We start from the raw sequence: 26,489 nt of genomic DNA on the forward strand, positions 1-26,489 counted from the left end.
GTGAGAGTTCGGCGAAATAAATGAAGATCAAAGGAGATTGCAAAGAGAGAGAGAGAGAGAGCGAGATTTTTGGAGAGCGCGGTGGGAAGGAAGAGCGAAATTTCTGCTGAGTGTGGCGCAATGATGAGAAAAGAGAAAATGAGCAAAAAGGAGAGCAAGGCAGATCGAGTTAACGATTCACAGTAAACCAACGAACGTGTGTTGAGTAAAATCATTGCGACTCGCTGCGCTGTAGAGTGAGAAAGTCCTGTGTTGATAATGGCCGATGAACCCAACCCTGAATCTCCTACATCAGGAGTGGGACCACCACCCCTGCAACACAAGTCAGAAAATAGCTGGCGCACGCTTCTAGAAACGCAAAATAAAGTGATTGCAGAACTTTTGAAAGTGGCACAGTCCACGCCGACGCCTGGCACGCGTACATTTTCTGGAGTGCTACCAACGTTTGATCCCGAGCTGCTGACGCCGACGCAGCAGCATAGTGCAAAACTGCCAGCATGATCCTGTTTGTCCGCAAGAAGGTGCGTCCTTGGTAATGACGCTCAGCAAATCGATTCTCGGAAGCGCTGTCTCAGATTAGTTTTTCTGGAATGACCTGGGCGCAATTCAAGGAATTATTGCTGTTATGCTGAAGGGACGTCCGAACTCCCATGAATGCCGTTCTGAATACTTCAGCCGATTGGTTAAATCCTTATTGACTAAGTGACACATAAAGAAATTCCTTTATCACTGGTTCTGGCACATGCATCAAAAATCGACTCCAAATAGCAGCGCTTAGTGCTAACAATAAACATTAAGACAAGAGCGGAGCTACAACACGTTTGTCAGAAACTCGGAATTCGCTGGAAATGAACAAGCCCCCAAAAAGAAGAGGTTCATAGTGGAAACGCTGATAAGATGCCATAGTTGCGAAAAACTCGGACGCAAAACAATGGAGTGCCGAAAGAGAAAAGCAGAAGAGAGGAACGCTACGAAATCAGTGCATAGCAACAGCATATCAACAGTAACCTGCTTCAAATGTGGCAACGTTGGACATATCACATCAGTAAGTACAAAGGGAGTAGCAAAAACGAATAGAAGAAGCGAGCGAAGAGTGGACTTGTGTTTTCTTTTTCTTTGATTCAGGTTCCGATTGTTCCTTGGTGAAGGAAACAATCAGCGAGAAACTAGCCGGCAAAAGATGTCATAATCTGATAATTTAAAGGGGCATGGGCGACAATATTGTCAAAAGCAATCTCCAAATTCTGTCCTCGGTACAAATTTCTAAGTTTAACTTTGAATTACTATTTCACCTAGTATATAACAAATGTCTCAAATATGACATGATAATCGGACAAGACATTTTTCAGCTCGGTTTTTGGAATGCATTTTTATAGAACTCAAACTGTGTTATCGATAATTGATGATAATATTTTAAATAAGATTAATAAGAGCTTTTGTGATCATATGAATACTTAGCATTGGCGTTCGCGTTGAAAAACGCGTCATCAGTTTTTCAACGAGCCATAGCCCAAGCCTTACGGGATTTAGTAAATTCGTATGCAGTAGTGTACATAGATGATGTACTGATGATATGGTTGCCAAGAATCCCAGAGATAGAATCTTTGGGTTTTGTCATAAAGGAGGGTGAACTAAAGCCCAACCCCTGAAAAATCCTAGCACTATCCCAACTCCCTAAGCCAGCTTCAGTCACACAGATTAGACAGTTTATAGCCCAAGCGTCCTAATTCAGGCAATTCGCCCCTCGATTTTCTGAAGAAATGGAGCCACTATACCAACATACTTCAAATATTTAAATTCGAGTGGAAGGAACAACATGAGAACAACAACATCCAAAAATCATCAAAGTGCAAACAAGTGCTCCTGTACTAATTATTTTTGATACCAAATTTGTAATTGAGTTACATACGGATACAAGCTCCAATGGTTACGGTGCTATGCTGATTCATAAGGTAGAAGTCAAACGTAGGATTGTTGAATATTACAACAAATGCACTACGTTAACGGAATCCAAATATCACTTGTATGAGCTCGAAACATTGACTGTGTTTAATGCCATTAAACACTTCCGCCATTATTTGAGTGGTAGAAAGTTTACTGATTACAAGGATTGTAATTCTATAAGCCGAGTTGAGCGAAAGCGGTAATGACTCCGCGAGTGCATCGATGGTGGTCATTAATGCAGCCTTTCGAATTCCAGGTAGAATATCGTAAGGGGAGCCAAATGGCTCATGCTGATTGCTTATTAAGAAATCCTGTTACAATAGAAGCGCAGACAAATACAAAGTTAAGGAAGTACGAGTTGACTTGGCAACTGACTAGTATCTGAACATATAAAATCATAATCTATTTAAATAGTGACAAAAAAAAATGACAAGACACGATACTTTCTCATGGTTGCGAGGGCATTTAGATAGTCTGTTATTAACCACATTCACGAGACCATAATGAACTTAGGCTACCAAAAGACGCTAGATAAGGTATACGAGCAGTATTTGTTTGAGGGAATAAGGAAATATGTCAGGAAGTTAGTAGAAAATTGACATGTAGACTAGCGAGCGTTCGTGGCAGAAGGCCTTGGGTGAAATACAATTGGCCAAAAACTGCACCTCTAATCGGGTGACTCAACATAGTTCGCTAGAATAGTTGAAAGGAAAGGAGTCGAGGCCCATGGGAATGTTGACCATCAATGAAGAAATGCAAGTCGATGTGGAAAATAGGATGTATGACACGGCCAGAGTTGATAAAAAGCGTGCCCATGTCCTTAAATATAAAATAGGCGATCATGTGTTCAAAGTGAGGAACGACACCCAAAAAAAAATTAGACCCTTAATTCAAAGGACCATTTGTTATTAACTACTAAGCGTATGTACGAGTATAAGTATTCATATAATAGTGTATGCAGTGTACCTGATACGTACGTACAAGAAATTTGCGACCTATGAAAGGTGAAGGCGGAGTCGTATACAGGGATTGAGTTTATACATGGTCAAGTGGCACAGTGGTGCTTAGCGTCGCAAAGATGCGGCAAGAGTCCGATATTGTGGTATGACCGAGTGGTATCCAAATGGTTGAGTTTGTGCAGAAGAGAGCGTTGTTCTCGGATTTGTACGACAGTAGCCTACTAAACTAACCATGATGATTAGTCAGTTGATATCCAGACAATTGAGCTTGGCCGGAAGAGTCCTTGTACTCTGTAATGTTATGTTTAAGGATTATCCTGCCAAGTTAACGTTATGGAAATGTTTAACGGATATCTAACTTGATGTGTTTGTGCCAAAAGGAACTTTTACTCTAGTAAACAAAAAAAATAGCATAAGTAAATAAGTCAAGTATTGAACTAAAAGGTAATACGCAATAAATGCCATTCTAGCTTTGTATCGACTAACACGAGGTCGTGTTATAGTCTGACCGTGTCGGAGATTATTTTTAAATACTAGATTAAATTATTATTTGTAAGTCTCTTAGTATATGATTTCTGCGAAATAAATGAAAATCAAATGAGATTGCAAAAAGAGAGAGAGCGCGGTGGGAAGGAAGAGCGAAATTCCTGCTGAGCGTGGCGCAATGATGAGAAAAGAAAAATGAGCCAAAAGGAGAATATAAGGCAGTTCGAGTTAACGATTCACAGTAAACCAACGAACGTGTGTTGAGTAGAATCATTGCTACTCGCTTCGCTGTGCACTGAGAAAATTCTGTGTTGATAAGGGCCGATGAACCTGACCCTGAATCTCCTACAAGTATATTTAACTTTTGCTTCGTAAAAATACTTGTGGCGACCAGTATATATCTACTCATAAAAACACCAACAGGTCGTGAATGTGGTAATGTAAACTGAGAAAAATACTACAAAGTTTAAAACACTGGACACTTGTGACTATCCTTTCTACTTTCATTCGTGGATGAATGGAGTCATATCCAGGAGTCATAAATAGTCTAAGTTTTTACTTTTGATCATTATTAGAAATGACTATAATAGCTCATAACAAACATCATTCTTAATAAGAAGACTAAGAAGACTACTTATGAACAACTAGAATAAACCGTGTAAACAACTAATAAGTATAATTGGAAAGGTTTAAGCTTGTAAAATATATTAGACTGAATATGAATTTATTCAATAAGCCTTACTCCACTTCGGTTCAAAAACAGTTTTTCTGTTAAAGAACTCTTCAGGAGTCTAACCCAGTCACAATCATTTTTTCCAATATTAGACGAATTTTGTGTGGAAAAGATTATGAAGCCAACCCACACAATCGTTGTTGACCCATAGAGCTTCTCAAACGAGTCTTAATAAATGTAAGATTCGAAAAAGACTTTTCCACAGTTGCAACTGTATGTGTGTTGTTTTACACTGTCAATCTGACTCATTTATTCATGAAAGCAACAAGAGTAATTTTGAAGGAAATGTAAAAAATATGTTATCACGGAAAATGTTCAAGAATTTTTTACGAAATTGTTTTATCAGTGACATTAATTATGAATTTTGTTTGAACAATTTTGTAGAAATCCAGAACCATCGAATTAGTTCATTAGTTGAAACGAATGGTCTCCACCAAGCAATTCGAAAGTCACAAAATTTGTCAACGTTAAACATCTTCGGTGTTTTTAAACATAAAAGTTTCTAAGCTTGGAAATAACATTTTTTAATTAGTTCTGAATATCGTGTTAAATTTTTCAAAATCGGACGATTATATCATATACCTGTCATAGGAACGATCGGAAAATTAGTCAGGAGATAGATGACAGACGGACAGACGGCCAAACGGACAGACGGACATGGCTAGATCGACTCATCTAGAGACGCTGATCAAGATAATATATTATATTTTTTGTGTTTTTTAAGATATAACCTCCTAATTTTTTAATTGGTATAAAATTTCGAATTACATTTTATCAAAATCGGATTACTATATCATATAGTTGCCATAGGAATAATTGAAAAATTAGTGGTAAAATAATATGAAAAGATTATATCTTTGGTCTTTTTTAACATTTAATATCCTACGCTTGGAATTAACATTTTTCAAATAGTTCTGAATTTTGAATAAAATTTTATTTTATTTTTATTTTTACTATATCATGTAGCTGCCATAAGAACAATCGGAAAATTAGTCGGAAGATATGAAATAATTATATCTTTGGTGTTTTTTTTTACATATAACCTTCTAAGCTTGAAAGTAACATTTTTTGATTAGTTCAGAATTTCGAATTAAATTGTATCAAAATCGGACGACTATTATCATATAGCTCTCATAGGAACGATTGAAAAATTGGTGAGAAAATAATATGATTTATGATAATATTTTGGGCCTCTTGACATTTCATCTTATAGTATTGGGAATATAATTTTTTATATTTTTAAGAATTTCGAATTCAATTTAATAAAAATCGGACTACTGTAACATATAGATGTCAAAACAAGAAAGGAAGTTAACTTCGGCAAGCCGAAGTTTGTATACCCTTGCAGCTATAAAAATAATCAATAATTTTATTAAATTGAATTCGAAATTCTTAAAAGTATAAAAATGTATATTCCCAATATTATAAGATCATATGTCAAAAAGCCCCAAAGCTATAATTTGTTTCACATTATATCCCACCAATTATCCGATCGTTGCTATGACATCTACATGATATAATCGTCCGATTTTATTAAAATTTAATTCGAAATTCAGAACTAAATAAAAAATGGTATTTTCAAGCTCATATGGTTATATGTTAAAGAACACGAAAGATATAATTTTTATTTCATGTTTTCCTATTCATTTTGCTATCGTTCCTATGGTAGCTATATGATATAGTCGTCCGATTTTGATAAAATTTAATTCGAAATTCAAAGCCAAATAAAAAATGTTATTTCCAAGCGTAGGAGGTTATAGGTTAAAAAACACCGAAGATCTAATTTTTCAATATTATTTTACCACTAATTTTTCGATTGTTCCTATAGGAGCTATATGATATAGTCGTCCGATTTTGATCAAATTTAATTCGAAATTCAGAGCTAATTTAAAAATGGTTTATCAAAGCTTAGAAAGGTATATGTTTAAAAACACGAAAGATATAATTTTTGAACATTTTTTCCCAGATAGTTCCTATGGGAGCTATAAGATATAGTTGTCCGATCTGGCCGGTTCCGACTTACATACTACCTGCAATAGAAAAAAGACTTTTGGGAAAGTTTCAGCCCTATAGCTTTAAAATTGAGAGACTAGTTTGCGCAGAAACGGACGGACAGACGAACACGGCTAGATCAATTCGTCTTGTGACGCTGATCAAGAATATATATACTTTATGGGGTCAGAAACGTCTCCTTCACTGCGTTGCAAACTTCTGACTGAAATCATTATACCCTCTGCAAGGGTATAAAAATAGTGTGAAAAAAATGAAAAAATTTTTTTTTATAGTGAAGTCAGCAACAATCCTTAACAATTTCACATGGTGTTATTAAAGTTGATTATTTCTTATAACTGCAAGGGTATACAAACTTCGGCTTGCCAAAGTTAACTTCCTTACTTGTTAACATATAACTTTCTAAGCTGGGAAATAAAATTTTGTAATTAGTTTTGAATTTTGAATTTAATTTTATCAAAATCAAACGACTGCATCATATAGCTGTCATAGAAACGATCGGAAAATAACATGAAACAAATTATAGCTTTGGTGCTTTTTGACAAATAACCCTCAAAGCTTGGAAATAAAATGTTTTAATTAGTTCTGAATTTCGAATTAAATTTGATCGAAATCGGACGACTATATCATATAGCTGTCATAGGATCGATCGGAAAAATTGTGGGAAAAAAATAATAAAAAAAAAATTATAGCTTTGGGGCTTTTTGACATATTATCTCATAATATTGGGAATATAATTTGTTATATTTTTAGGAATTCAATTTAATAAAAGTTATTCTAACACATAGATGTCAAAAAATGGTTTAAAAAAATATTAAAATATTTTTTTTTAATATCACTGATACATGTCGTTACTAAAGTTGATTATTTCTTATAACTGCAAGGATATACAAACTTCGGCTTGCCGAAGTTAACTTTCTTTTTTGTTTTATTTCCTACCTGTACTGCTGACGCTTGCAAAAATAAGAAAACTCACTAGAATGATAACGACTGACATAGACGAAACATTCAGTCTCTGCAAAATACCAAGTCTGCCGACCACCAGTCAATACTGATGAGGTCATTAAAAAAGCTGTTTTTAAGACATCCAGGAATTCCAAGGCAACTGTCTTTGACTCTAACAGATGCCCCTCTGATGAATGAGTTTACTTAAATGGAATAGAATAACTGGACAATCCATACAATCATGTGATTCGTTAGTGTGAACTCACTTTCACCTCCTTCTAATACTTAGGAAATAATAATAGTCTTATAATGAAGATGCCATATACTCTACTGGTAATGCACTTTTTCCTTAATTATCTCAAGCTACTCATTGTTTGTAGTCTTTAACCAATGCATCTGGGCAAGCAAGAAAGAAAAAACGAGTTCTTTTTCTGCCACCCTTTTTATTCAAAGATGTCACGGATTTTAGGCAACCGATGCCATTACTTTCACTTGGGTCTTCTGGCTTTCCATGTGGTCCAAAAACTATTCAAGGACAATGGGATTTCATACTTCAAATTTTAATTCAAAAACGAACGGGCCTTCCGAATTGTCATTAAGGCCTTTCGCTTCAACTGACCTTGGTAAAATCATGCCAAGACTTACTGAATTGGGCACAACTCTTGGAATGTATAGAATTCACCTGGTGAAAGTGGTTAGGCTAAATGAGACTTATTATTTGTTGAATTAGAACCAGCTGAAAACAACAAGATTCTAATAACATTTGAGTAAAAGAATCAAGTGGTTACAATTATACCAAAGATTCAAAGAAATGGAGTTTATGGTGTTCAAAAGTCAATTATTTACCCATTCGAAAACTTTTGCTTTCTTTCACCTAAATGTGATGGGTGTGCTGGCGACCTTGACACCAAGGACAAGGATAATTGCCTAGCACTAAAATGTATTAACTGTGGGTAAACTCTTTCCGCAGTTGTCCTACTTATACGGAACAGTGTGAGAAACGTAAGTCAAAAGGGACTTCAGAATGTCAACGGCCTCAAAAGCAAGCTTCCCTTTGCGTCCTTCTGTTTCCTCAAGTCAGCCAATAATGGCGTCAAATTCGATTAATAATGAGTTCTCTATGCCATGGTAACTATGGTTTAAATATCATAATTTGGAAGGATAACAATTTGGTTACAAAATCCTTGAAGGTTAAGGTTGAGCATTTCCTCCAGGAATGTAACTTTGGCGTTTTGTTAATCTCAAAAGAACAATTTACCAGCCTTTTTTCTTTTAATTGCAAAGATACGCTGTGTACTGCGCCAATTGCACCGATGGTAGAAATCATTTGGGTGCTGCAGTTATTATCAAATAGTCTCTGGACTATCACGTGAGCACCCCGGCAACTAAGTCTCACCGGCAAGTTATTGCTATTAATTTGGTAAAGTCATCGTCATTCGTGGCCAGCTGACGAATTTCGCCACCTTTTCGGTTCTGTGGGCAGCCCCTTTGTTATTGGAGGTAATTGGAAAGCGCACCGTAGCTTCTGGGGTTGCAAACGGGCCTGCGCTCGTGGAAAAACCATTCAAAATTCTGCCACTGAGCGGTTCAGGAATTTTCCCTTGGTTAATTATCATCTTCCGACTGCTTTTGGTATTGCAGTGCGTTAAAGTAACCCTTTCCATCCAGTGTACGGGCCTTTCATGTTATATTCCTCTTGAAGCTTAGAAATAAGGAAGTTTCACTGTCAGGCTCACTGCTTTTACTAAAGGTAAACTCCACGTGTTACTACTGATACGTTGATTCCTTTTTTCAGAAGCAACTTCTATCAGTGTACCTATTACGTCGCCTACATGGGCTTCTTTGAAACTTGAAATTCCAGTCTTGCCCAGAATAGGTCGTAAACTTCGCAGCGTTTGGATGAGAACAAGGCATACCCTATAATTAGCAAGTTGTTGTGCTGCTGTGTCAGAACTCAGAAAAGTCCTCCAAATGGCCAAACCACAATTTTTGTGAATCACCTCAGTGCAATTGATCCTAATCAGGATCATGGATTCGCATTATGGAAATATACACGAAATCTGAAAAGGCAATCCCCCCACACAAGTTTCTCATAAACAAAGCGATGGCACTTTTGCTCACATTGATTCAGAAATAGAAATAGTATTTGCGGACATTTAATGCGTCCGATTTTGCAACAAGAAGCTCTAAGCACAATTTTTAGGTTTGGACTCTCAATCCGTCCTCCTAAAGAGAAAATCCGTGATCATAAAAACGCGATTGGCCCTTTCTCTGTCATTGCGGATCTTTGCCTTCTCTTCAATGCGTCACTGAACCTTTGCCATTTCCCATTCCCTTGGAAATGTAGGCTAGTTACAATGGTCCGCAATAAGGGTTAAGAGCCGTACACCCTTGAGTCCTATAGGCCAATAAGTCTTCTGCCCACGCTATCGAAAACTTTGTAGCGGATCTTTTCTAATAGGATCCTGAATGTTGATGACGCTTTATTAAGCCGTTAATTTGATTTACATATTTGCCACTCTGCTATTATTGCCACGTATGCGTGACGTATACAACCTTTCCTTACGATTTTGAATGTTGGGGCATAGAAAATTGCAACTTTCCTACCTCTATCGCCATTACTTGAAGGGCCGTATATTCTGGAAGAGTCAGATAGACCAAGTCTGTGATTAAGCAATTGGGAAAATGGACAATATGAACTGGCTACTTCGCCCAGTTAGAAGATTACAACTTCAGGCTGAAGTCCGGCTCTTCAAAGCCTTTATTCTCTCGACCCTTATATGGGGAATAACGTGCTGGGGCACCGCTTGCGTCGTAAGAAAAATACAAACCTGCATCACAAAGGCCCTACGGAGGATGCTTTGGGTGAAGTGGAACCACTGTGTCGAGAATAGCGTTTTATTTCGTGACAAGATAGTACCAACCGTTAATGAGGTGAGACCACAATTCTCAAATTGCTACTGGGATCGCTTACTTGTGCCTGGACAGTCGCCTTCGAAACCAATGGGTCGATAGAATCCTCGGGCGTGATACACAGCGCCGACTTTTTTAATTTAAAATTTAATAACCATGTCCCACTGTGGCTCCACCTACTCGCTGATTTCAAGTAACCTTACTTGTAAGAGATGTTAATAAACTATGTGCCTACATAGGCTTGTATCAAAAAACTATCTTGAGTTGTGTCCATAATAAGACCTTTTGAAACTCAGAAACAATGAAATCATTAACTCGCTTTTAAAGAATGGTTTCCAAACAGTTCGATTTCTGCTTGTCGTTTTCTAAGGCCTGACAGTACCCACGTTCATTATTTGTCAAATAGCATAGTTGACAATTTTTTGAGAGAGAGTCGGTCCTGTTTTTCATCTTTCGAGAATGGACCGGAGGTGGTTCTGGGCTAGACGTGTTTAATGATTGGGTTCTTGATAACGTCAGGAAAAGTTTTCCCTGTTTAAGCGTTGATAGGAAGCAGTTGCAGTGCTTGCGATACTCACATCAAACGTAAAGATCTGTATCTCAAGATCTTTTACATTGTGGAATAATTCTGACAGTGGTTGTGTAACCAAAAAAGATAGATTCTAAATTAATGTATTTGCTTCATCTCAACCTGGATTTTTCGTAATTTATGGAATATTGAAATTATTTCTATATGGTTTATTTGAGAAGGGTTATGGGATAATTTTATTGGTTATTTTACTGTCTACATTTTTCTGATTTATATATCAATAAACATTTTTTGTACTTCATGAATAATAGTATAGAGAAACAAAACAACAAAACCGATATCAGTACCAAAAATACCACAATTGGGTAAGAAGGTGTAATTTTCCAGGCTATTAGATGGCCGACATAAACTCGACAAATTTTAGGCGAAATAAGATCGCGCGACTTTATTTCGTTAACATAAACTCGCTCGACTTTATATCGTTTTAAAGCGACACAAACTCGCTGGCGGCATATGGCACACACTAGCGACACTTACTGGCGTAAAAAGATTGATGCGCAAAACAAAAGTTCAATGATTGAAAAGATACAAACAGAATAATGAAAAAGGTAGATATTTGCAGCAAAAGTTCAATAATTGGATAGATCAATGAAAAAGCTGGTTCTTTAAAGCATTTCGCTCGCAGACAAAATGAGCATAGGCTTTCAATTTCACGTTGGTTGAAGATTGATGCGGAAAATAACAAAGTTTCAAGGAAGCGTTTCGATCAAAGAGTTTCATGATCTGGTTCAAAAAATGATAGGCTTTAAATTTCAAACTGGTAGCTTGCATTGGCTTTGACTACAACCACTTGTTCGCAAAAAATAAAAAAATTGAACACAGGCTATACAGCATTGAAATGTTGCGTAAAAGATATCCAGTGACGAAACGCGTATACTTGAAAATCCAGACCATCGGCACCATAATAATGGTGCCCAGGTCAGCGATTAAAAAAAAATAAACGCTTTTGAAGATGCTAAAAACCGTTGCCAGAAATCGACAGAAGACGACGACACCTCAAAATTTTCAATGATGTTATGGAAGAGTAAGTTGAAAATCAAAGCTCATTGGGTTTCCCCGGGACGCCGCATAAGAAAATTGTATGGGGCATCCTCTTTTTCCGAGGGGAAAATGCAAAGGAAATTTTTTTCTCGGATTTCCCTTTCCCTTATACTCATTTATTGTATGGCCTGTCCCCTGCAAGGAAAACGTCCCAGGGAAATACCTTCGGAACTTCGCGATTTTTCCATGGAGTTTTTACCTTTCCAAATATTGAATTTAAAATACTTACATATTAATTTAATTTAATACTATATTTTATTTAAATTGTATAATTTAAATCTATGTTTTTTAAAGGTAATTTGTTTTTAATGTTTTTCATTGCCTTTCCTAAACATTTGTCCGGGTCCTCGGAATCGTTGGCCAACGCTCCTGAAAAAAAGTAATGTGTCTTTAAAAAATGTGTTTCACTTGTTTACTTGTGTATTAAACCCGTTCAGGGATTTCATCACATTACATTACTTACAGAACCTTCTGGGTTACATTATAAATTTTATAAAAAAAATCTCAAAAAGTGACGTTCTTTAAACGTGGATCGACGCACAACATCTTCAATTTAGAAAACCACTTACCTGTTTTGATTTTTTTCAAAAAATATCACTTTTATTAATAAATTAAAATGAGTCGCAGCGCACAATTTAAACAGCCGTTTCTTCTCTTATCATAACTCATTTAAACAGCCGTTTCTTCTCTTTTCATAACTCAATCAGAATGCACCAGGTCTTCTTATTTTTTTGGTTTCTTTCTGAACATAACGGAGACCCAAAAAAAAGTACCGGCCGATGGTTGCTCTCTTAGAGCCGCGGGCAAGGCACAGAAAGAGAAGGTAATCTCCGAAGATCTGCCTCTCTTTTTTGTTAGACCGCTTTCGTCAGAAGTCTTCTACTCTGCTCTGAATTTTCTGCTGACGTCGACAGCAGCATACAGTTTTATGCAGATATAAAAGCTTGGACATGTCCCGACGACCGGACTGCGGGACTGAAGAGTATATTAAAAAAAAGCGCGCGCACTTCACACCAATACAAGTGTTCGCTTAAGCATGCAGGCATGGAAGCATGCATAACAATTACTGTAAAACCTGTGCGCTCGCTTTTATATGCAATATTATAGTTATTTCTAATTATACCCTTGCAGAGGGTTTCCGACCCCAGAGAAGTTTCCGACCCCATAAAGTATATATATTATTGACCAGCGTCACTAGACGAGTCGATCTAGCCATGCCCGTTTGTCCGTCCGTCTGTCCCTCCGTTTCTACGCAAACTAGTCTCTAAGTTTTAAAGATATCGGGCTGAAACTTTCCCAAAAGTCTTCTTTCTATTGCAGGTAGTATATAAGTCGGAAGCAGTCGGATCGGACAACTATATCGTATAGCACACATAGGAAGTATCGGGAAAAAATTAAAAAAATATATATATCTTTGCTGTTTTTTAACATATACCTTTCTAAGCTTGGATATAACATTTTTAAATTAGTTCTGAATTTCGAATTAAATAATATCAAAATTGGACGACTATATCATATAGCTGCCGTAGGTATGATCTGAAAATTGGTGGGAAAATAATATGAAACAAATTATACCTTTGGTGCTTTTTGATATATTTTCTTATAATGTTGGGAATATAATTTTTTATATTTTTAAGAATTTTGAATTCAATTTAATAAAAATCAGATACTAAAAAATAATGAAATAATTTTTTTTTATATCACTGAAGTCAGCAAGAATCCTTAAAAATTTCACATGGTGTTAATAAAGTTGTTTATTTTTTATAACTGCAAGGGTATACAAACTTCGGCTTGTCGAAGTTATCTTTCTTTCTTGTTTTTATTGATTCCACCTTGAACCGTGTTCCTATTTGCTTCGTTTAAACAGCTTCTGATTAGTTATTTGCAAGAGATAATATTTCATTAGTGAATTTATACCCATAAATGACAACACTGGAATAAAAACTTCTAGTATGGGACCCTGAAAACTAAAAACTAAACAAGGACTGACGCTATAGTCGAGTGCCTCGACTATCAGATACCCTTTACACAGTTTAAGGAAGCAAAAGGGAAATAGAGATATAAAAGCGGCAAATCGATATTTTAGGGCGCCACCTACCGGCTATTTCAGTAAATGTTATGTAGGCGGCAGACAGATTTAAGCGTTTAAGCCGTTTGTGAGCGTTGCGTGGTCAACCGATAGGTATTGATGAGACAAATACATTTCAATTATAATTTTTGTCCTATCATAAAAAGTATAGGCACTAGAGATTTTCGCGAATTGCTTGCGTTAGAGTGGGAGTGACACCCCAAAAGTGCGCTTCGTAGGAAGCCCAGGAATGTGCATGTTTATGCTCATAGTTTCGGAGATCTCAGCGTTTATATGGACGGACAGACTTTTTATGATAGAAAAAGATTTTAACTGAAAAGTATTTTCCCATCAGTACTTAACGATTGACCCAAAAAAATTGGCCACACCCAGTCGAACGCCCAAAACTGTGGTGGCCACAGTGGTCGTGCTAGAAATGGTTATTTTGCTTAAATCTTAATAAAATCTTTCGATTGACCTAAAAAATGTTTGCCACGCCCAAACGGTTAAAACTGTCTGCCGCCCACGTAGCATATACCAAAATATTATATTTTAATGAATTCGCCTCCTAAAACCAATTATTACGTTTGCTAGTTTATTTTTTGTCAAGCTTGTAAAAAAAATGCAAGACGGTTTCCAGGATTTTAAGTTGCAATCAGAAATGACAAAAATGCATACATACTTTTCCTTAAATTTCTATATTTGCTTCTTCTACCGGCAAATTTAAGACGGCAAAAGTCAAGACAAGACGTTGTTTGATCCTTGTTTGGTCTTTTACTGTTTTTTATTGTTTTCTATGTCAATGTCTGTTTTTTATTGTTTTCTATTACTGTGTTTATACGATGCCGAATTCACGCTATCATTTCACGCTTTCAGCCGATTCGTGTGTGTATAAACGCCATTTCGTGAATTCGGCAACACACGAAAGTTGACTATGATTTCAGCCAGACCAGGTGGCAACGCTCTTTGGCTCTTTCATTAGTGTCCAAAAAGCACTCAGTAACTTTGGAAATTAATTTTCCGGTTCTTATTTTCCGATTGTAAATGAAGAATTTTAGTTTATCCATTGCGTTGTTTGGTTTGTTTACATTTTGTAAAAGTGTGACCAGACTAAAATACCAAATTTTACACGTCTGGCATCTCTACTGAAAGCAAATCACGAAATGATATGTGTCGTATAAACAGGGGTTATTTCTATATGGTGCCTTTAAGAAATCGTGATTCCTATCGTATAAACATAGTATATGCCCGAATATTGAAAGCTCGCTAATAAATTACACCCAAAAAGGTCGGCAAGCAACGATCATACTAAAACTTCATCAAAGTAATAGGTTATAAATAATACTAGATTACCATAAAATACCAACTCTAAACCGAATGTAATATTTAAGGAGAATGCGTAGGAAAGCTCTTGGAATAAAAAGCACAATTTAAACAGATGGCGGCTAAGCGTAAATATGTAAACCATTGGGTTCGCGAAGTTGCATATTTACTCCTGCTCCATGAGCAAACAACCCTTTTATATCATATTTTGAGCTGTAATGGCTTAAAGATTTATGATAGTGATTGGATCTGATCACTATAAGCACTATATATTCTTGTTTCGTAATTTTTTTTTGTCTTTTGACAGAGTTTTAAGTCTTTTTGCCAAAAAAAACGAATTAATATTTAATATAATGATTTCTTATTTTGTACTTATTGTCCAGGAGGGAACAAAACGCATTTCAGTTTTAAAGATAATTACAAAGACGACCAGCTCGATTAAAGCTTACAATTTGAGCTTAGGAAAGAAATTTTATGCAAAAGGGCACACCTTCAAGTTTGCGAAATGCCTGATTGATGCGTAATATGAAAAATCCAGTTCGCACACTTATTTCAGAATCGAAAGTTTCAGTAAGTTTCAATAATTTCCTAAATTAAATTTAAAAAGAATCCATTAATAATAAAAAGGTTTGTGTTTTTGTTATTTTAGGACCGAGACGATAAAACGGTGGACGAAATTTGTTGGATCGCCATGAAACAGATATCACCGGAATTCAGCGTGGACGGTGGGTCTTTGAGACAATTTCCAAAACAAGATTCTTTTTTTATTCATAGACGAGAAAATGACACCAAATGTGGCTTTTTTGGCTTTTTGGATACTTGAAAAGCGTCTACAAATTCATACAATTTTAATTATCTATTAAAGTCAAGTATACATTTTAAAATTAATAGTTTATGAATTTTTATAATTTTTTGTTGAAAATAAATACATTTTCTTTGATTTTTTATAATTTGTTGTTGTGTATAAATATTTCTTGGTTGATTTTTTTAGCGCCACAGTGTAAGTGGAATTTAAGGGATACTGCAACTCCAGTAAGGGATTTACGACAAGATCATTTGGCCGTTGGAACAAATATACCACAATGAACAAAATTTCTTTATTCCTTATGTCGTGGTTTGCTAACGTCATAAATTCGTCGAAAGCGACCTTATGTCGACTTAAAGTCGCACGATATTATGTCGTGTTAAAAGACATAAAGTCGCCGGAAAAAGAGCCACATTATCTCGCCGCAAATTTTTACTGGGATACATTATTTCAGCGGACTTATACCGCTATACCATCTCAAGTAATAAATTTGATTTATATATAAAAACAATATTGGATGTGAAACAATATATAACAAAAATATAAAAGCATAAGCAGATTGTAACTCTTAAGTTGTCCAAGTAATAATGATTTAAATACACAATATTGTGTAAAGTACAATAAGTAAAAAATAAGTAAAAAAAATATTGGTAAGCGTTTTGATAACTAAGATATATGTATATCGAAATCGAAATTAAAAGAAGTGATTTGTTGCGCACTGTTTTAAAATAATGGTAAGTATATTGAAAAATTGGGATAGATTTAGTTTTAAAGCAAATTAAATTATATAAAAATCAGAAAGGAAACACTAAATTGCAACTCAAGGATGCAACAACTCTATCGAATGCAATAACGGATCAATAAAAAAGAAATTTTTTAACTGTTTTTAATATTTTTTATAAAAAATGTTTACTGTAGTTTTTCTAACATAGTGACAGTATAATAAGATATGCATATATATTTACAAAAAAACTAGATTTAAAAGTAAAGCAGAGTCTCTTATGGGAATTGCTGTTTCGTCCGGCGCACTTAGATATGGGTGGGCCCTCCACAAGGGATGCTTGGTTCTGGTGGGTGAAAGTTTCTCAATGTACTGGCGTTCTCCTCTTACTTCTTCGTACCTTAGGGCCCATGTAAGTCTGCGACCAGCTTCCTGTTTTGAGGATGGCGATCTGATGGTTTGCCAAGCATGCCTAAAACGTCTTTTCACCAAAACAAGCTGTTTAATTTCAAGGTTAGTTTTGTGTTAGTGTGTATGCCCGTCCATCATCGAAAAACTTAAAGGACAAATAATTGGTCAGCACTGTCAATACTTTCTAAAGAAAAAAAACTGTGTTCCCGAATCAAGGTGGATATGATTCCAAAACTATGAATTATGGGGAGTACATTTTGTAATCCAGAGTTAACATCGGGAACGAGCGCCTCCCCAATATTGTAGCACAAATGGCATTGAATAAAAACCAAACCATATTGGCCAGAGCCGAATGTTGAAGTTGAAAATATGAATTGATCGCTAATGAAGAGGCTGAAGTTCATGTCACAAAGCTCATCTGAAAAAAGCGAATTTTCAAGAAGACATTTTAATGCACAATGTTACTCCCCACAGCGCAACAGGGATCGGTTTTATGCTAGAAACGAAATATTAACTGAAATTTATTCGTGGCCAGATTACCATATATTAAAATACCGGGTAGGTGACCAATACATCAATACTGATGATGACAAGAAGGTGGAAGGAACAAGTTAGTTAATTACAGACAATCCAGATTATAATTGATGCATATTTTTTAAGCTTATTTTGGATTTGTTAAGTTTTCGACTGAGAGGCAAACAATTAAGAAGGGGATTGCGAGTGTGCGTTCGAACGGGAGCTTAATCGAGTGCTATAATTCTTTATGAGCTGGTTATCTAGAAGACCATAAAGTTATTAATTTTTGATTGACTTAACTCGCATAATACCATATCTAAGAGAATACAATGTTATCCCGGCACATCAATTTGGTTTTCAAAAGCGTGGAGTAATCGAACACGTTAACAGAATAACATCAGAAATACGCACAGCCTTTGAGCATCGGGAATTATTCCTCAAGCCTTCGATCGAGTATGGCTAGACGGCCTCATGCACAAAATCAAAATACACTTGCCTTATTACACTCACAAGCTACTTAAGTCGTATCTCTACAACAGAACCTTCGCAGTTAGGTGCAACACAACAACATCCGACGACTACATTATCAAAGCTAGAGTCCCGCAAGGAAGCGCGCTAGGGCCTACTGCGTTCCTGGTATACAAAGCGAATATTCTTTCGAAAGAGCAGCTAAGAACATCTACGAACATAGACAAACAAAACAAATCGAGGTGTAGTCGTGGAAACCCGCTAAAAAAATAAAAAATAAAAAAATAATATGTGGAGTCGTTCGCTGCTTGACGTCTGACCTCCACCTCCATTTGAGATGCTGTTAGAGCAATAGGACTGTTGTGAATTATTCGAATTGTTATATTTCCAGAAATTACTCAAGCTGTAAGATTGCCCAATATTGTTAGATGTTTTTTTTTAACGTACTGACTCCGGCACTATTTGTATTGCCAATTTTCCTCGCGAATTTGCCGCCTACCTGGTAAGCGGCCGGCCATCTGCTGTCACTACTGCTGCTCACATTCACCCCCTAATTCGGGAAACTATAAAAAGAACCTCTATTCTACCCTCCGGCGTTTCCTTGCATATCCGAGAAGTTTTGTCCTTGCGATGCTCCTGCTGACTCCTATCGGCTTTCGATAACCCAGCATGCCTCCCCATCGGGATCGATACTTTCCACTTGCCACTTTCTTGCCGCGATCTTTACCGATCATTCCATTTGTGTATACCTATCTATCGAACTATCGTCCAGTGAAAATCGACCGCCTATCGAGGCGCCCCCTTTATTACTACTACAAAGCTTCGGTAGAGAGCGGGGACATTAACAGAGGCCAGCACCTGGCAGGCGTGCTGCTCCTCCCGCAGACTGGCATACATGTGACGCAGTCGGTTGTCATCATGCCACCGTGGTGGCTGTCAAACTCCTCTAGAGCTAAATTCGCCAGTGCCGGGAAGAGCAGATGGTGCAATGCAGATTCAAGAACTTGCTAGCCTAGTCGCTAGTAGTAAGGTTTACTCCGTTGCCTTGGTCAATCCTAGGTTGCTTGGCGGCGTCTTTATGTCCCTGGCCATTGCTTGTGGTCATTTCGATACAGTTACTTGTGCCGCCTTCCCACTTCCTTCGGCAGACTGCTGATGTGCGTGTCCTATCAGTCACAATCGAGTCATTGACGTCTTGGTTTGTTTCCCTCCGTATTCTATTGTTATCCTTGACGTGTTCCTTGTATATGGTTACATCGTAGCGACTTGAGTATCCTTAGAGATTTCTTTGAGTACCTTGTAGAGTCCTTAATAAGTAGTATCTTTTGAGAATTCTTGGAGTCATCCTTGAGTCTCGTAGTTTGTAGTACCCTGTGAGAGTCTTTGGAGTTATCCTTTAATGTTGCTTTGCGTCTGTTATGTGTGCTTATTTTTGATGATCGCTTGTATTTTGTTGCTCTTTCATCGCGCTTACGTGGATGGTTCACTCTTTCTTTGTGTTTACGTGGCGTATCCAAAATCCAAGACCTGGTAAGGTCCGTCATGGTGACAATTTCGCTGCGAAGATTTCGGCCGCTTTCTCCTCCTTAGGCTGTAATGCCTAGCCTGATCTTGGAGAGAGTATTTCATTGTGGGACGCATTTTCTTTGTCTATTTCATATTAACGGTAAGAATGCCTACGTCCCGGTGTATGTTTTGGTTACGAATATATCATGGTGCCCCAGTGATAGTTTGCAGGACTTTCTATTAAACGCGCTGTATAATGTCTATGTTGCTGCTGCTTGCGTTCCCCTAAAGATGGGAGCCATAAGTCCAGATGGGCTTGAGAGTGGAGTTGTAGAGCAAAAACTTGTGGTCCAGACGCAGGGGCGAACGAACCTCAAGAATTCAATGGAACCTGCTGGCTTTTAGTTTTAGATGTACTTTATTGCGTTCGATTAGTCTTCTCCAAGTTTATCGTCTGTCAAGGTGAACGCCGAGATACGTTACTTATAGGCTTGGGGAATCTGCGTACTGTTCAATGATTGTGGAGGGCATACTTGCCTGTTTTCTCTAAGCTTTATGTGCTTACATTTATGTGCATTTATTTTGATACGGAAGTCAGAGAGCAACCTCTCTACTACGAGGCGGTGGTTTGCTAGCTTTGTTGTAGGCTGGGCACCTCGAGCGAGTTAAAATTGCAGCCGGGTTCCAGTGTGATCGATAGAGTGGGTAGAGGAAGACCAAGAATTTAAATGCATTCCAGTTTTTATAGTTTCAAAGATCTCACTGTTCATTTCAACAGACGGCTAATGATCCTCTTTACTTATAAGGTCGAAAAAGCTTCCTTCTCCGTATTTTTTCCGATCAATCTAGTGTAGCCCTTTACTATACGAGTAATGGCTAAAAAAACAAAAACAAGAAAGGACGTTAACTTCGACAAGCCGAAGTTTGTTTACCTTTGCAATTATTAGAAATAATCAACGTTTGTAATCATTTTGAATTTTTAACAAAAAAAATTATTTTATTATTTCTCTAACCCTTTCTTTGACAGCAATATGTTAGAGTCGTCCGATTTTTATTTATTTTAATTCGAAATTCTTAAAAATATAAAGTGTTATATTCCGAATATTATAAAATAATATGTTAAAAAACACCGAAGCTATAATTTGTTTAATATTATTTTCCCACCCATTTTGGGTTTTTTCCTATGATAGCTAGATTATATATAATAATTTTATATAATATATAATATAATTTTTTTAACTTTCCCTTCGATAGTTCCTATGGGAGCTAGAAGATATAAGTCCGATCCGGCTGCTTCCGACTTATATATTACCTGCAATAGAAAGAAGACTTTTGGTAAAGTTTCAGCCCGATAGCAATAAATCTAAGAGATAAGTTTGCGTAGAAACGGACGGACAGACGGATGGACAAACGGACGGACAGACGAACGAACAGACGCACGGACAGACGGACATGGCTAGATCGACTCGTCTAGTGATGCTCGAGAATATACTCGTATATACTTTATGGGGTCGGAAACGTCTACTTCACTGGGATCCAAGCTTCTGACTGAAATTAATATACCCTCTGCAAGGGTATAAGTATGATACAAAACATCAAATTTGTAATTTTTTCATAATATTTTTATATTTCTAATTTTTGTTATATATTATACGGTCCCCGACTTTGATAAAATTTAATTCGAAATTCAAAACTAAAAAAAAAAATGTTTATCCATATAATTAAAAAAATGTTTTCCCGATTATTCCCATGGGAGCTATAAGATATATGCTTGTTAAGACTTTAAATACTACCTGCAAAAGAGAGAAGACTTTTGGGAAAGTTTCAGCCCGATATCATAAATCTGAGAGGCTAGTTTGCGTAGAAACAGACGGACAGAAGGACATGGCTAGATCGACTCGTCTAATGATGCTGATCAAGAATATATATATGGAGTCAGAAATGTTAACTTCCCTGCTTTGCAAATTTCTGACTGAAATCATTATATCCACTGCAAGGGTATAACATGATACCAAGATAGATAGATACCAACAGTCAATTGGACTTTTTAATTTATTTAATTAATTTAATATTGCGATTCAGTCCGATTGTGGGGTATGTAGTAGCTAAGTACTAGGAGTAGGAGGCTTAGCTAGATATCTTTTCGACACTAAAGTTCGAAATCACAAAAATAACAAGAAAGAAAGTTAACTTCGGTAAGCGGAATTTATATACCCTTACAGTTGTAAAAAATCGATAATTTTATTAAATTGAATTCGAAATTTTTAAAAATATAAAAATGTATATTCCCAATTTTATAAGATAATATGTCAAAAAGCCCCAAAGCTATAATTTGTTTCATATTATTTGCCATCAATTATCTGAATGTTCCTATGACAGCTATATGATATAGTCGTCCGATTTTAATCAAATTTAATTCAAAATTCAGAACTAATTATAAAATGTTATTTTTAAACTAACAAAGTTGTATGTTAAAAAACACCAAAGATATAATTTTCATTTCACTAATTTTCCGACTACTTTTCGGATCGTTCCTATGGCAACTATATGATATAGTCATCCGATTTTGATAAAATTTTAATCGAAATTCAAAACCAAATAAAAAATCCAAGCGTAGGAGGTTATATGTTAAAAAACACCGAATTTTTCAATATTATGTTACCACTAATTCAGAATTAATTTAAAAATGTTATATCCAAGCATAGAAAGGTATATATTAAAAAACACCATAGATGTAATTTTTTTTAATATTTTCCCCGATAGTTCCTATGGGAGCTATAAGATATAGTTGTCCGATACGGCTGGTTCCGTCTTATATACTACCTGCAATAGAAAGAAGATTTTTGGGAAAGCTTCACCCCGATAGCTTTAAAACTGAGAGACTAGTTTGCATAGAAACGGACGGACAGATGGACGGACAGACGACATAGCTAGATCGACTCGTCTTGTGACGCTGATCAAGAATATATATACTTTATGGGGTCGGAAACGTCTCCTTCACTGCGTTGCTATGATCAGTTAGAATGTTTTTTTTTATCACCGCGGCCATTAATTCTTATGATTCTTATTCTTAACCAAAAATCACACTAACCTCATCAGCAACTCCTTGCGCACTAATTTGCAGCTCTTCTAGCTCGGTTTTAGGAACCTGAGGAGTCGCCATTTCTTCTGATGGATCCGCTGGCATTCTGAAAAATATTCATAGATGTTTTTCTTATTTAGATTACGTTTTTGAAATATAAAACACTACAAATTTAAAAAGACTAAAAAACTCGGAAAAATAATTATTCCTAATAATTCCTAATTATTTTGCTCTTTTCCACGGTTACAACAATTGTACCGTAAACTCAGTAAAATTGCATTATATTTTTTATATTTATGACCATTTATCTGATTTTAAGGAAAGTAAAAAATTTTGTAGCTCTTGGAGCCTCAAGAATCAACAAATTCTCACCCAGAGAACACACAGAATTCGAATCCGACTAACCCAACCTTTCGTTTAATTAATTACTTCGCAAGAAGTCTTAAATTTAAAATGCATTACTGTACTTGGCACAAGATTTTGTTGGCGACCATGTTGTCTTGCATATCGAGAACCTATTCAACATATTTTTCAACAATCAACAATCTATCAACGACAATCTATCAAAGATTTTATAAAAAAAGCGAAAATTAAGCAAAAGGAAATCGGCTTAAAATTGTTAAAAGATTTAATACCTGTATAAAAAATTACGATAATCTATACTGCAAGTCCTGACAAAATCCCGTAGAAAATTTACAAATATTCAAGTTTCTTAAAAAATATTAAAGTTCTTTTATCTTATATTTTTATATTCTCACTTCTCAAAAGTAATTCGAAAAACAAAATGATAAAATATTTCTGTTTGTCCATTTAACCTAAAATTATGTTTTAGAACCTACGAAATTTAAGATGATGCTAAACAGCTCAATATAGTAAGAAAAACAAGTTCTACCACTTTTAGAAAAACTAGCTGCTTTAAATAGCTAAATTGTGTTAACCTGTAACTTGTGAAATACTAAAGCTACAGGCTACAGGCCTGTGCTATATGTCGTAAGAAAGGTATTTTGATATAGTATTTACGAGTTTCAAACATGAGCCAAAGTTTTTTTACTCAGATTTTTATCAGCTTTTTTTCTGATTCCTCAAAAACGGCTCTAACGATTAAGAGAGAGAGAGTTTACAGATCATGTTGGACACCAAGAGAGTTTGGAGATCAAGGATGGAGAAAGAGAGAGTGGACACTTGGCGGGCGGAGCGAGTGTGTCGTGTGCAAAAGGAAATACAGGGACTTCGCCAGACTTTGCACTCTGCCGTCAACTTTGGACCACAGGCATGCCACATGTATCACGGGAACCAGCTAGACGGCAGCATTGGGCAGGACTTCAGTTGGAAGCTGTGTATAAAAGACAAGTGGGTCTCTAGCTGGAGCCCTAGACTTTGGACCCGGAGTGGAGAGATTCAGCAAGCCGTGCGCATAAGGAAAATAACGGTTCCCAGAGGCCCTATATAAAGCCGCAGGGCGCTGGCAAGAGAACGAGGATTCAAACCATCAAGATCAGATATCAAAGTGAACAGTAAAACAACCAAGTAAACCACAAGGGAGCCACAACAAGACATGTCTTTGGAAGCAGCGACGTGGAAGCTTACAAGGAGCAAGATCGTTGTCGAGACGTTCGGGATTGGGATACCAGGAATCTCCGAATTGAAACAAAGATAGCTGAGGTCCAGAAGGCATCACTCGGCTAGGTCAAGGCGATCTGTTTATTCCTGTCAATGAAATCTTTGCGTTACGCCTTTCAGTCTGTCGGAGTTTGCGCAGTGAAGGCTAGCGGCAAGAAGTCGCGATCTCGGGGAAAAGGCTGTCTAAACCCAGTGTACACTGCTTTCGCGTGTCCCACCGTAAGCCCAGTACGTCAGGTGGAAAAGGAGCAGGTCCTGGCGCGATCAGCCAGAAGGGAGAGCGGTCGATCAGTATGGTCTCGAGTGGAGTTTCCCAGGAGAGCCTACGGTTCCGAACCGTGAAGATCCGAAGTGTCATGTCCGTACCCCGAGTATAACGATCCAGAAGGGAAAGCCGTCGATTGGTACGGCCTCGAGTGAAATTTTCCAGGATAGGCTACGGTTCCGACTCGTGAAGTCCCGGAACAGCGTATGCCGAAACCCCGAGTACCAAAAGCCGCAAACGTCCACGCAGCCAGGTGCAGTTCGCAGAACATCGCCATCAGCAAGCAAAATACCACATCGCAACAGCCACGCAAGGCACATCGAGCCTCGCAGAAACGTCACGGATAGTAACCGAAAGGGTTAGGCTAGGGTTAAAGCGAAGTGAAACGCGATGCCGCTCTGGCGTTTGCCTCGACTTTCCGCGCAATCTGAGCAGAAAGCCCGTGGGACCATCCGGGACAGAGCAAGGGACAGGCGGTCGTGTATAGTCTGAGAACGGCGACGCTTTCTAAGACCGCACGGCTGACCCTTCGCGAGTCTGAGTCTGAGTTATTGCCAAGCAGCGAGCAAGGATCTTCAGGGAGCTGTTGTCATCGTTAGATGAGTATTTCGAAATACTATAATATAGCCGTAATTTGTCTAAATACCTTCGTTTGCTCAAAAACGGCTTAAGCGATTTAAAATTAAATTTTAAGCTGTATGGTTCTTGAGATTCCGTATTCTAAATTAAGAGTCCTAGAATCATATAACTAGTTATTATCAGTTGTACATAAGAAACTTAAATTCTATGATTTTTGGGAAAGAAGCTGAAATATATAAATGATTTTAAAAACAACAAGAAAGGAAGTTAACTTTGGCAATCCGAAGTTTCTATACCCTTGCAATAATAAGAAATGTTTGTAAGACTATGTTAAATTTTAAGTGATGCTAAAAAAGAGTATTTCCTAATTTCTTTCACCGTTTCTTTGAGAGCTATATGTTAGATTTGTAACGAACTGATTTGTTTGCTTTCTGCTAGCTATGGGAATCGTGCGGCTAGCGGTACAGACAACCCGTACCGTCGGAGACAGCGAGACAGTCATACCCACAATAAACCCACTACGAATTCTGTGCTTTCTCAGTGAATGGGCGGTCACGTTTATATAAATTTGGTGGGACGAACACACACAATGATGCTCTCTCGCCTCGTTGACACGGTGCTCCAGTTTTGTAGCTCCCTGAAGATCCTTGTCCGCTGCTTGTTCCTGACGCGATGGCTCGGTGACTGCTCGGCCACGATTCAGACTCGCTATGGGGTCAGCCGTGTGGGCTTAGGGAAGCGTCACCGTTCTCAGACTAGGGTGAACAGACTGACGAGTTCTCCAGGATCACTCCTCTCGACACACGACAGCCTGAAACTTGCTCTCTCCCGGATGTCCCACGGAGCTGCCTCGCTCTTCACTTCGCTTCTACGCTTCGTACAAACGAACGTTCCTCCCTAGCCTCACCCTTTCGCGTACTGTCCCTGTCGTTCCTGAGGGCTCGATTCTCCTTGCGTGGCTGTTGCGGTGTGGTGCTTGCTTGCTGGTGGCGGCGCCCGGCAAACTGCTCCTGACTGGGTAGCTGTGCGTAGCGTGACTTCTGTGTTGGGTTCGTGGGCATACGCCGATCAGAGACTTCTCCCTTCTGGCTGTCAAGTGGATGCCAGAGTGACTCTGGCAGACTCCATTAAAGCCTTTGACATTTTATCGGAAAATCCATCCATGCCTGTATGCATTTTTGTTTGATGTGCTCATTAAATTGCGATCTCTTCTTACATTTGCCCCTCCGAACCGCACAAGTTCTGGCTGTCTCAGTTTTATATCCGTTGGCTTATGGTTTTGTGTGGCTTTCAAGTGGAAAATTGTAACAATTATATTCATGTTAATTGAGTATTTGCATTCGGAATCCGAGCGGCGGCATTATGGAGCATTTGATCTATGGCGTGTGGAAACTGGCACTCAAGAAGTTAATTCCGAACAAACCAATAATCCCATGGCGTTGATGTCGCTTTAAAATTGATGAAATTCGAGTTCCTTCCGCCGGCACCCAGCATCCTTATCTACT

The 26,489-nt window shown here is 37.4% G+C and overlaps 1 protein-coding gene across 6 annotated transcripts in view; it reads right to left on the reverse strand.

Moving 5' to 3' along the window:
• LOC108027473 (synaptosomal-associated protein 25) overlaps positions 1-26,489 on the reverse strand; it is a 299,679-nt gene that overhangs the window by 130,445 nt on the left and 142,745 nt on the right. For 5 of the 6 annotated variants that reach the window (XM_050886294.1, XM_050886293.1, XM_050886295.1 and 2 more), the window contains one exon: positions 22,530-22,626. In XM_050886294.1, the coding sequence (XP_050742251.1) occupies positions 22,530-22,626 (97 nt within the window). Of the gene's footprint in view, positions 1-22,529; positions 22,627-26,489 lie in introns of those variants that run through there. The other variant, XM_050886298.1, reaches the window with a different exon arrangement.

The sequence above is a fragment of the Drosophila biarmipes genome, chromosome 3L, assembly GCF_025231255.1.
Source record: "Drosophila biarmipes strain raj3 chromosome 3L, RU_DBia_V1.1, whole genome shotgun sequence".
Taxonomy (NCBI): domain Eukaryota; kingdom Metazoa; phylum Arthropoda; class Insecta; order Diptera; family Drosophilidae; genus Drosophila; species Drosophila biarmipes.